The sequence below is a fragment of the Maniola hyperantus genome, chromosome 26 (genome assembly GCF_902806685.2).
Source record: "Maniola hyperantus chromosome 26, iAphHyp1.2, whole genome shotgun sequence".
Classification (NCBI taxonomy): domain Eukaryota; kingdom Metazoa; phylum Arthropoda; class Insecta; order Lepidoptera; family Nymphalidae; genus Maniola; species Maniola hyperantus.
This window is the reverse complement of record NC_048561.1, coordinates 7477192-7490273: the sequence shown is the minus strand read 5'-3', so window position 1 is coordinate 7490273 and position 13082 is coordinate 7477192. Positions and strand designations below refer to the sequence as shown.

Sequence of the window (13082 nt, the reverse complement as noted above, 5' to 3'; positions counted from 1 at the left end):
CCACTTTTACTGTTATCCATATTCATTCTATTGTTATTATAAATGCGAAAGTATCTTTCGGTCTGCTAGCTTTTCACAGTCCATCTGTTTAACTGTGTTTGATGAAATTTGGTGCAGAAATAGATTACATCCCAAGAAAGAACAAAGGCTACTTTATGTCCCGTAAAATTAAACAGTTCCCACAGGATTCTTAAAGCCCTTAATCTAGATGGACTAAGTTTTATTTGGTACAGAGATGCATCATGGAGTCAGGCATAGGTTTTATTTGGTACAGAGATGCATCATGGAGTCAGGCATAGGTTTTATTTGGTACAGAGATGCATCATGGAGTCAGGCATAGGTTTTATTTGGTACAGAGATGCATCATGGAGTCAGGCATAGGTTTTATTTGGTACAGAGATGCATCATGGAGTCAGGCATAGGTTTTATTTGGTACAGAGATGCATCATGGAGTCAGGCATAGGTTTTATTTGGTACAGAGATGCATCATGGAGTCAGGCATAGGTTTTATTTGGTACAGAGATGCGTCATGGAGTCAGGCATAGGTTTTATTTGGTACAGAGATGCATCATGGAGTCAGGCATAGGTTTTATTTGGTACAGAGATGCATCATGGAGTCAGGCATAGGTTTTATTTGGTACAGAGATGCATCATGGAGTCAGGCATAGGTTTTATTTGGTACAGAGATGCATCATGGAGTCAGGCATAGGTTTTATTTGGTACAGAGATGCATCATGGAGTCAGGCATAGGTTTTATTTGGTACAGAGATGCCTCATGGAGTCAGGCATAGGTTTTATTTGGTACAGAGATGCATCATGGAGTCAGGCATAGGTTTTATTTGGTACAGAGATGCATCATGGAGTCAGGCATAGGTTTTATTTGGTACAGAGATGCATCATGGAGTCAGGCATAGGTTTTATTTGGTACAGAGATGCATCATGGAGTCAGGCATAGGTTTTTTTATCTCGGAAAATCAAAGAGTTCCCACAGGATTAAAGAAAACTAAATCCACACAGACAAAGTCACAGGCTTCATCTACTTGTTTATTGCCTGTGCTAGAACTAATTATACTACCAATAGTAACACAGGTAATTTGATTACCCTTCTTAATCAGTATTTTAAGAGGAGAAACTATTGACTGATAATATTATGTTAAGTTAACATACAGCTCAAATTGCTAGATACATGAAATTTCTCATGTAGGTTATCTAAATATATGAAATAAAAAAGTGACTGACTGACTGACTGATCTATTCACGCACAGCTCAAACTACTGGACGGATCGGGCTGAAATTTGGCATGCAGATAGCTATTGTGACGTAGATATCCACTAAGAAAGGATTTTTGAAAATTCAACCCCTACGGGGGTAAAATAGGTGTTCGAAATTTGTGTAGTCATGGGCATAAGCTAGTTTCTTATAAGTATACAAGAAAAAAAAGAATTTGAAAAATTCTAATGGGATTTAAAAAAATCTAAATCCACACAAAGTGATGGGTATCAGCTAGTCTATCATCATCATCATCATGATCAACCTATCGCTGGCTCACTACAGAGCACGGGTTTCCTCTTAGAGTGAGAAGGGTTTGGCCGTAGTCTACCACACTGGACATGTGCGGATTGGTAGACTTCACACACCTTTGAGAACATTATGGAGAACTCTCAGGCATGCAGGTTTCCTCACGATGTTTTCCTTCACTGTTAAAGCAAGTGATATTTAATTAATGGAAACGCATATAACTTCTCCATAATGTTTTCAAAGGTGTGTGAAGTCTACCAATCTGCACATGGCCAGCGTGGCCTATAACCCTTCTCATTCTTAGAGGAAATCCATACTCAGTAGTGGGCCGGTGATGTGTTGGTCATAATGATACTTGATACAGGAACCAGCCAAGCTATGCTAGTAGCATATGTAACTAGACAGTATCTAGCCTCTCACCAAACTAGACCTGAGCTAATCTAGAAATTATAAATTCCTTACTGCCCCTGCCTGGAACCAAACCAAAGACTTCCCAATCTCACTCATGCCAGGAGGCATAGATTTTAATTAATTGCTCCTGACGATCTCCCTGGTGCAGTAGTCAGCGCTGTGGTCTTATTAGTGGGAGGTCCCGGGTTCGATTTCTGACAGGGATTTGGAATTTTATATTCTCTAAATTTCTAATCTGGTCTGTGGGAGGCTTTGTCCGCGGCTAGTTATTACCCTACCGGCAAAGCCGTGCCGCCAAGCGATTTAGCGTTCCGGTACGATGCCGTGTAAACACCAAAGGGGCATAGGTTTATTAAAAACTGCCTTACCCCTTCCAGGTTAGCCCGCTTCCATCGTAGACTGCATCGTCACCACCACGTGGGATAGCAGTCAAGGGCTAACTTGTATCTCAATTTAAAAAAAAGTATTAATTTTTTTAACCCTTCCTAACCCCACTATTCAGTACAGGACTTCTCTCAGAATGTGAAGGGTTTAGGCTATAGTCAACAATGTTGGCCCAGCATGGATTGTCAGACTTTACACACCTTTGAAAACAATATGGAGAACTCTTAGCCATGCAGGTTTCGTCACAATATTTTTCACCTGATGTTAAGTGATTACCGCCGCCCATGAACATTTACGGCACCAGACGAATTGCCGACGCGTTGCCGGCCTTTTAGGAATTTGTTGGTGCCCCTTGAATAACCCCATGTTGTAATCTAGTGAGGACACCGTCTTATTATTGACCTATTATTATCTCCTCACCAGAAAACTCTCCATCATCAGGGCGGTCCACCCCCGTAGCGACCACAGCAGGCACCACATCCCCATCACCGTCGAAGCTGTTCGTGGGAGGGCTGAGCTGGCAGACCAGCTCGGAGAAGCTCAGGGAATACTTCGCCATGTTCGGGCCCGTCACAGATGTGCTCATTATGAAGGATCCCGTCACACAGGTGAGGCGGCGCTAGTTTAGATAGTCTGCTTATATAAACATTTGGGTTTTATATAATAATTTTAATCAACTTTAAAACAGAACTGTAATCATTTTCCAATATGACTACTCATGTGCAGGTCATAGAGACATAAAAAAGCGGCCAAGTGCGAGTCAGACTCGCACAGCGAGGGTTCCGTATTTGGGTATTTTTTCCGACATTTTGCACGATAAATCAATATGCATAACAGTAAATAAAAATCAGTTTTAGAATGTCCCTTTCATATGATAGCCCACTTGGTAAAGTTACCTTACTTTGAAAGTTGAAAATACAGTTTAATTTTTTTTGTGATGTAACCACAAATTCATGGTTTGTACCATACATTTGTTTGTTTAGACTTTAGGCGGGAACCCTCGGTGCGCGAGTCTGACTGGCACTTGGCTGGTTTTTTAGGGTTCCGTACCTCAAAAGGAGAAACGGAACCCTTATAGGATCACTTTGTTGTCTGTCTATCCGTCTGTCTGTCTGTCTGTCTGTCTGTCTGTCTGTCTGTCAAGAAACCTACAGGGTACTTCCCGTTGACCTAGAATCATGAAATTTGGCAGGTAGGTAGATCTTATAGCTGACATTTGGGGAAAAATCTGAAAACCGCGAATTTAGGGTTAGATCACACAAAAAAAATTAAATTGTGGTCATGAACTAATAATTAGTATTTTCAACTTTCGAAGTGAGTGACTATATCAAGTGGGGTATCATATGAAAGGTCTTCACCTGTACATTCTAAAACAGATTTTTATTTATTTTTATGCAGCATAGTTTCTGAATTATCGTGCAAAATGTCGAAAAAATACGACTGTAGTACGGAACCCTCGTTGCGCGAGCCTGACTCGCACTTGGCCGGTTTTTTTTTATTGTATAAAATCTATGATATATGATTCTTCATATGAAATATGGATGGAACAGTCAAGTAGTTTTAATAATAACTAGCTTATCTGCCCCGGCTTCGCTCGGGTGGAGTTTAGAAAATTGAGGGGGAGGTTGAATTAAATTTTTCTCTCCGTGTAGTGAACCATCCTCGTACTTCAAGGAATATTATAAAAAAAGAATTAGCGAAATCGGTTCAGCTGTTCTCGAGATTTGCGATGAGCAACACATTTGGCGATTCATTTTTATATTATAGATATCCTGGTTTTGAAGTTGGTTAAAACAATTACTTTGGTTTGAAAAATGGGTGTACACAAAACTTAATCGATAAAATAGTAATAACCTGCCTAAGTACTATTTAAAAGTTTAATTTAATTTCTAAATTTTTGTATGCAACCAAAGGACCAATGCTGAAAAGAAATAAAAAATAAATAATGTGGTCAATTCTCTTGAATACAATCTCTAAACCAAATTAAATTGACGGATCAAAATGTATTGCTATCCCGCTCGTAATGCTCCCAGCAGAACAGTATAGCACTAGATATAGACCTGTAAATTTTGTTTAGTGCAGAGATTGGGTACAACAGAATTAGCCACATTGTGGCTGTTAAATATTCAGGATGTTATTAATTTCCTGATAATTTAATCCAGTTTTAATTTTTTTTCTAATACATATTCATATTAATATGATAAGTGAAATATGCTTTTCCATATAATTTGCCAAATAAATTTGATGTTGTACAAAAAAAAATTTCTTTCTACTTAATTTTGAGTAATTTTTAATTCATAAACAATTTTAAATATTAAAAAAAATATTTTTCACATGTTCTCAACTCGATTCATTAATATTTTGAATTAAAAATTACTTTGAATTAATAATATTCAACGTTTCACGTTTAGAAAATAAGTTTAAAAAACAAAAATATATGATCAACTTATAGGCGGCCATATTGAAAGCACAGATAATAAAGTGTTGTTTCTCCAAAGACAGCCATAGACTAAACGAAGCCGGAGCCATGTTGGGTCAGTGTCTAGATTTGATTGTCTTTTGGACTATCGGTTAGGTTAGGTAGATGTAGGGTCTGCGAGTGGTTTGTGTACCATAAACAAAATGCTATTTTTTACTTTTGAATGTAGGGTAGTTGTTTAAAATAAAAGCACAATTAATAAAATATCAAGGAGAAAATATGTATCAATTGGTCAAATTTTTATTGATTTTATCTAGCATATTTATTTAACTTTTAGCATTTTTTTTATTTGAGAAAAAAATACTAAATTATTTAACTACCCATCAGTGTCTAAGGGTGCATGTCCATTAAATCGAAGTAACGCGGAGATGTGTTTATTGTTTTAACAGAATATCAACATTAAAGTAGAAAAAGTTTTCTTTATTTCTTTTTAATATGTTGATTGGTCTGCTGAACACTCTCCACTCTATTCTGCTTGAGTTGACAGGCATCCTAAGTTCAATTTTCATAAATATATATAATTGTCCAAATCTTGATACATGATAAAAAGATCTTCTATTTTTTTTATAATGTATGTAAAATTTCTACTTTTTTGTCATTATAAATGTCAGGAGAGAATAATAATAATAATAAGTGTTTTTTTAACATATTTATTTACTGTAGGCAAATTTCTTTTTGAAAAATTCCTGATGTTTTTCAAGTACTTAATTTTTTTTTTAATGTAGGCAAAATTTCTGTTGTTCAACAGTTATATTTTTAGACCAGTTAACCAAAGGACCCAAGGCTTCAAACATTTAAGTTTTCGCACTACACTTTGAAAAGCAGGTGTCTCTCTATTTGTCTTTGGTAAGGAAACGAGAAAAACAGCTATTTCTTTGAAATTTTGTTTATGGTACAGTAGACAAGTAAACAATAGTTGGGCTATGGTTGAAATGACGTATTTATGTACACTAAAATATACATGAAATAGTCTATAATGGCATGCTAGACTCACTAACATTCTAGAAATTGTTAGGTAATAGACTAATCTTTCTAACCTCTTGACCTGTCTCTATATATACAATTTGACGTCTACGGTAGATTCCCGTTTTGTAAGTTAGTGTTGCCATATTGAAAAATCAATATTCAATGTAGCTTTTTTATGTAAAAAATATCATGAAATTTTTAAAGTAGATTGTCGAAATTGTAAATCAATCCTTGTTTCTGTTACTTTAAGTACTTGTTTTTATTATAGTTTTCTTTGATTTTCGCTAATTATAATCATAGAACGAAAAAATTACCTCAATCATTCTTTAACTTTACTAATTTGCATGTAGCAACACTAACTCCAAAATTTCTGTGTTTAAAAGGTGTACATTTCACTCATTAGAAATATAGCTAATTATTAAGCAGGTTGTTAATCTAATACCAAAATAGTAATAAAAAGTACTTTTAGTATAGCAACACGGGGGTAATTTTTAATAATACTTCCAAATTGGTAGAAATTTGTGACAATATGGGTGATATTGCTTGGTAGGATTTTAGACAATTTTGCTAGCTAAATAGTTCTTTCGTCGGTATAATATTGTTTTGGGTTGTCATATATAAAAATTACCATATGTATGGTAGTAATTTAATACCCGTTTGTCGTTTTTTATTACAATTGTATAACATTTATTATAACAAGTAAATCTTTGTTCTATAGTATTAAAAATAACCGTATGTTTACGTCCTCTAGTAAAAGTTTTAGTAACTAAACTAATAACTAAGCATGAAAGTAATCTGTTATCATATCCCGTAAAGATCCCTGACTTTGAAAATTTTAACCAGTATGTAGGTTATTGTAGGTAACTTCTGGTTATTGAACTAGTTTTCTATTAACATTATAATTTTTGTTGCTCCCAATATTACCTTTCAGTCATGCAAAAATTTTTGTATCCCTTTTCATTAAAAAACACTACTTAATGAAGTAATTTTTCTGAAGCCGAGAAGTGAACTGAAATTTTACAAAAAAAAAAAGGTGAAATTTAAAAAAAACTGCATTACAATATTAATAACCTGTGAGCTATGTCCGATGTTTTTGTGTTAACTTTAAATGCAGATTTTTCTTTAATACTTTTCACTTTACACGTTTCTTTTACTAAAATTCCCTAAATGGAATAACATTCATTTCTGGCCTCGCAGCCAAAATCTTATCGGTATATGCGAAATTCGATCTGGATTTAAAATATTCAATTTCAGTATCACATCAAAAAAATTGAAATTACCCTCCCAAAAATTTTTGCATGCAAAGTACCCTCGACTGGAAAACTGAAGGTCGGCCGCGCGCAGCGTTCGCGCGGCTTCGGTTTCATCACGTTCCAGGAGGCCGCGTCCGTCGACAAAGTGCTCGCGGTCCCCGTGCACACGCTGGACGGCAAACGCATCGACCCCAAGCACGCCACGCCGAAGAGCGCGCCCAAACCCGCCAAAACCAAAAAGATATTCGTCGGCGGAGTCGGCCAGGACACTTCGGCCGACGAGGTCCGCGCGTACTTCTCCCAGTTCGGCCTGGTCGAAGATGCCGTGATGTTGATGGACCAGCAGACGAAGCGTCACCGAGGATTCGGCTTCGTCACCTTCCATTCCGAAGAAGCGGTCGAACGCGTGTGTGACATACATTTCCATACGATTAAGAATAAGAAGGTGGAGTGTAAGCGCGCTCAGCCCAAAGAAGCGGTTGCCGCTGCTCCTTTAGCGTTGGGGAAGAGGTTGGTGTTACGTCCCGGAAGAGGTTTGGTTTACGCAGCGGGTGGGGTCGGGGCGGTGCCCACGGTCGGGGCGCACGCGTACAGGTATGCCCCGTACGCTCTCCCGACCGCGGCGACTACGACGACCCTGGTGGCCCCGCCTGCCCCGGCCCCGGCGCCCACTTTGCCCCAATTCGGTGCGGCGTATTCCCTAGCAGGAGTCGACATGTCTTCTTTCCAAGGCGTCGACTGGAGTGCGATGTACGGGGTCCCCATGTACATCTAAGCGTCGCCGCAACATCCCCCCGCCTGAAGAAGTAAAGAAGGTCAGCTCACTGCGCTCGCAGCTATTTTTTTTCTCTCCGAACAGTTCCTATATGATTGTTTTCGAAAACGTCTTGCCACGTTAAATAGACGCGCGCGTGGTTTTCAGTATTTGTAACTTAAGGCTCATCGACATAGGTTAAGGTCAATTTCTCGAAGCAATATTTTTTGGCCCGCTAACGGTCTGAAGCAAAGATACGCATTTTTTTGAAATAAATACTTAATTAACGTAAAGTTAAGGCGAAGATCTCAGATAATTTAGTTTGTCCTTGATATTACGAAGAAACAAAAACGTTTTTTTTCTCTCTCTTATATTAATTACTTATTGGTAGGTACTTATATTACTTGACTTGGATTTATTTTGTAATTGTAGTGATTAGTTAGTGCACGATCGTTGGCAATATGATGATTATTAATAGTATCAATATAATATATATGTAATTATTTATAGTGAAGTTGTGGGGAGTGTACACGGTGAATCTCATTGCAGCTCTGTATTGTTATTTTTTTTTAATAATAATTATAAAAATTACGTATTTTACGAACGCCGCGTGACGTGTTGAAAACTAAATTATTGACAAATATGTAAATTATATATACGTACTTGAATCAGTATTACAAATTTCGTGCCATTTATATACAAATTGTGCCAAATCTCGTTTTCCCAACAACTTGCGACGTTTTGCGCCATTCATGTTGTTATTCTGTCAGCTGGCTCTGATTTCTTAAATCCCTTTGTATTATCAAAAAAGTATATATTTATGTCCCCTTATAACTTTTTGTCTGTAATATCTGTCAGTATATACGTAAATACATAATATTATAAAATGCGTTTGCAATGGAATTAATATAACCGGGAATGCTAATTTATAAATTATAATGTTATATGTAAATCAAAAATACGCCCATTAAAAATATGTAACAAAAGGAGCTACCCACAAAATTAGATTTAAAATAAAGTCATATTTGATCCTAATTCCAGACTCCCAACATACGTTTATGCCGATTGGCATGAACGTAAATAACGATTGATTAATCGTAAATTTCTATTAAGAAAAGCTAGCTCAAATGATCCAAAAGGATGTTTACACGATCTAAAAGTATATTTATGTCAACATGACATGTTTATGTCAAACCGAACGTATATTTACGTCAACGCAACGTATACAGGCTGTAACCAAAACAATCATTTGCCAATAACCATTTGCCTTATCTTGTAGTTTTTGTGATTTAGTATTTTTCAAACCCGCAATGTGTAGCGTGCAAAACTCGGGTCAATGCCCCACCTACGACGCGGCATTGACTCCGTGTTGCCTATTTACGTAACGTTCGTTGACCTCTAGCGTCAGTCAGATGTTTTATTTGCAATATATAGTGAACTTTTAAAAATTTTGCAAATCGGTCCAGAAACCTCGGAAAAATCAGTGTACATACATAAAAAAAACAGGCCGAATTGAGAACCACCTCCTTTTGGAAGTCGGTTAAAAATACAGGATTTCTAAAAAAACGCGTTTTTTGTGGTATCTTATCAGTAACCAAAATCATCAGTACTATCACCTGTCTTCGATTTGGGCAGCGTTCTGGCTACACCCTGTATATGAACGTAGTTAGACGTGACGTCACGCGGCGTCGGCAGCTCGCTCATGATACATATCTAAAGTCTAAAGCAATCATTACTACTGCATTGTATGACTCTTGTATGTATGAACTGTAGATTTGTATGACGTATGGACCCGGGGTTGCAGCGCGTTTTGAGATTTTCTACCAATAATAGTACCTATAATCTTTTAAAAAAGCGAATTTTTTTAGTTATTTTGTTTTTTTATAACTATGGACTTAAATAATATGGCTAATCATGTTGTATACAATCTCCCGGAACCAACCGGAAGGAAATATTACATATGGAACTTTAGAAAGAGATAACGGTTTTGTAGAGTCTGTGGTTGAGACCGACAAAATCTCGCATAGCAATGAGTGAGAGACAACGCTCTACGAAGCCGAAATCACTTTCTAAAGTTCGATGTGCAATATTTCATGCCGGGTACTGTAAACTAAAATGGAAGGTCTAAATATTTTCTCTATCCCTTTCGGACATTATAGTTTAGTTGAGAAATTGTGTACAACGGAGTTAGCCAATTTAATTAGTCATAATTTCTAGTAAATATTTGAAATAATGACTTCAAAATATATATTGTACAATCACACATATATACATGACTTTGATTTCAATTTGAATGGTTAAAACGTTTTATAATTCTATGAATATTTAATAAAATAAAATTAATGTATATTTTACTGTATTCATTACACGTTAATTTTTAATATTCAAAATACATTATAGTCATTTTTAAAAAAAAATTGAATATGTATTATGCATTATGTTTCCCTTCCTCATAACTCACAGACACAATGAACTTATTTTTTTGACATAAGAATTCAAAGTCCTTTTTCAATCCACCGTAACTGCACAAATATGTTATATATCGACGCAAAATATACAACATATTTAAGATGTATACACAAAATATTCTCGTTAACATACAAATATACAATTATACATGTATATATTTGGAAAACAAAGCGTAAAACAAAGAGGCTCGAGTGAGTAAATCTCAAAACCGCTGCAATCACCACGATGCCGCGATAACACACATCCATATATATGTGGAGAACAAACGAATATATACCTCAACTGTATGAAACTAGAGTTGGGAATCGTTTGGCTCGACAGATTGCCCATATATGTCGGGAACAAACGAATATATACCTCAACTATATGTCACTAGAGTTGGAAATCGTTTGGCTCGACGGCTTGCGAGTGAACCATCAAACCGCCCGTTTTGGCGGAGATTAGAACTCTTCCGATTTTACGATGCCATTACTCCTTTTATTTCTAGAATTTTCCGCGGAAAAATAAGCTTGGGATATTCTGCGAAATCCATTTTTATGCAAATCGAACTAAATGTACGGGTTTACAAAATATCAGGTCGTGTTTTACATTTTGGGAGGAATTGTACTATTTACGTGTATAGTAATTCCCAACGAGTCACACTGTAGCTTGGGTGTGACTCGATGGGATATTTTTTTTCGATGGATTCCCAACGAGTCACAGTGTGACACAATTCAGTGTGACTCGTTGGGAACCCATCTTTCTAACCTGTCAGTTTAATTTAGAGCCTATTTCTCAATAGCGTGACGAATTTTGTACTTAAAAAGACTAAAACGTGGTTTGATGGTTGCGTGGCATCGTCTATGGGGTCATATTAGTGCGTATATATATAGAGCGTACAAAATGACTTCTCACACACCATCTTAATTCTATGGGTCAACTGTCATGTCAAAAGTACGGTAAGTAAGGACTAAAATCGTACTTTTGACATGAAATCTGACACATAAAGTTAAAATGGCGCGTGATAAGTAATTTTGTCTGCATTATACTTAATTAGTTTAGCATATTATAAGGGAATGCAAAACTAACACCCCCCGTGTATCAGACAATAAGCTATATATTAAGCAGTTGAAATTGCCGCTTGTCTATGCCTGGATTCCTTGCTTCCTGGGCCCCGATTGGGCGCCAGTTGTGTAGAAATTAATATTTATCTACCCCCCTTTAACTAAAAAAACCTTTTATTTATAATTTTTATGATAGCGTTTTACCTACAATTCAAAAATTATAAACAATTTTAAATAGATATCAAAAGTTACGGAACCGGCAGGATTCGAACCTGCGTCCCCCTCGGTATCGCGCCCGGAGCGCCTTGACTACTAGGCCACAATTCACTTACTAACTCGGCACTCAAGCGACTAGTAATGCCATCTAGTAGTGGCACTTTGCCGTTATCGAAACAACTTTCAAAGGCCTATATTTCAATACAGCTCTTTGAACGAGAAAATAGCTAACACATGGCACTGGGGCATTAAATGAACCGTGGCCTAGTGGTCAAAGGCGCCCCGGGTGCGATACCCGGGGGAGACGCAGGTTCGAATCCTGCCCATCCGCGATTTTTCAGATGCATTTAAAATTATTTGAAAAGTCCTCTTCACCGTTCTACGACGTATAACCTAAATACCTTCATGACAAGGTAAAAAAACTTTTCTTAAACTTTAATAATGCCTTGGTTTTGAAACATGTGACCCTTTATATGAAATTGTAAAACATATTGTATGGCTATTGTAGTTTGTAACAAAAATGGGTATATTTATCATTATTTCGTATATTATACCAAAATAGCGTTGGTAGTTTTCCGGCATGACATAACACCGACCGCATATCATCAGAATTTGTCTGTCAGAAAAATCTGACGCGCTCTGGATTCAACGAGACCGACCAGTTTTGGGCACAGTTTTGTTGCAGAAAAAAAAAATTATTGAAAAAAATTCTTCATTTTATGATAAACTAAAATCACAAAAAATAATTTGAATTTACAGTTGCTAAATATAGAAAAATATTAAAGGAAATGTCTGTGTTTTTGTCGAGATTATTACTTGTATTGTGGGATGTTGCACAGTAGGATTTGATATTATTATATTATGTTGGATGTCCAGCAGTGGACGTCCATCGGTTGATCATGATGATGATGATGATGAAGAAATAATTTATTTTTGACATAGTTATCATATCATAGATAGTAGGTACAGTCAGCAACAAAGCTAGGTATGCACCTGTCCATAGTCGCTTGTACTGGCGAGTGCATACCTAGGTTTGTTGCTGACCCTACGAGTATATGGAATGAGTACTATATAATAATATAGGATGCGTCAGAAAGTTTTCTGACAAAAAGATTCTGATGATATGCAGCGGGGTTAAGAGTGATCTTTGCAGCATCTTCTGAATAGCAGTGTGTTTGAATGCAGCTGCAGCTTGTAGGTAGGTACTTGTCTTTGTTCGGGAGTAGCTGCTAGCTGCTAGCTGGTGCGGGGCGAGTGACCCAGATTGACAGAATGGAGGCTGTATGCGCTTTTTACACTTCCATGCTTCAAAAGGAAAAATCAGTCAAGTACGAGTCGAACTGCACGCGAAGAGTTCCGTACCATCATAAAATAAATAATGCTTTATCTTATTTTATTTAAATTTTCATTTCGAAATTCTTATTATTTGTTGTTATAGCGGTAATAGAAATATACATTCTGTGAAAATTTCAACTGTCTACCTATAACGTCGGTTACGCACTCATCCGATCCGATCCGAGTCCGAGAAAATACGTTCCTTTTTGTTTTGTATGGGAGCTTATGACATATGTCGTAGATAATCGCTGGTA

General features: G+C 36.8%; 1 protein-coding gene across 2 annotated transcripts in view; it reads left to right on the top strand.

Moving 5' to 3' along the window:
* LOC117994208 (RNA-binding protein Musashi homolog 2-like) overlaps window positions 1-12425 on the top strand; it is a 110876-nt gene extending 98451 nt beyond the window's left edge. For both annotated transcript variants that reach the window (XM_034982094.2, XM_069507785.1), the window contains exons 3-4: window positions 2737-2921; window positions 7103-12425. In XM_034982094.2, the coding sequence (XP_034837985.1) occupies window positions 2737-2921; window positions 7103-7786 (869 nt within the window). In that variant the 3' untranslated portion in view covers window positions 7787-12425. The remainder of the gene's footprint in view (window positions 1-2736; window positions 2922-7102) is intronic.
* The last annotated feature ends 657 nt before the right edge of the window (window positions 12426-13082 follow it).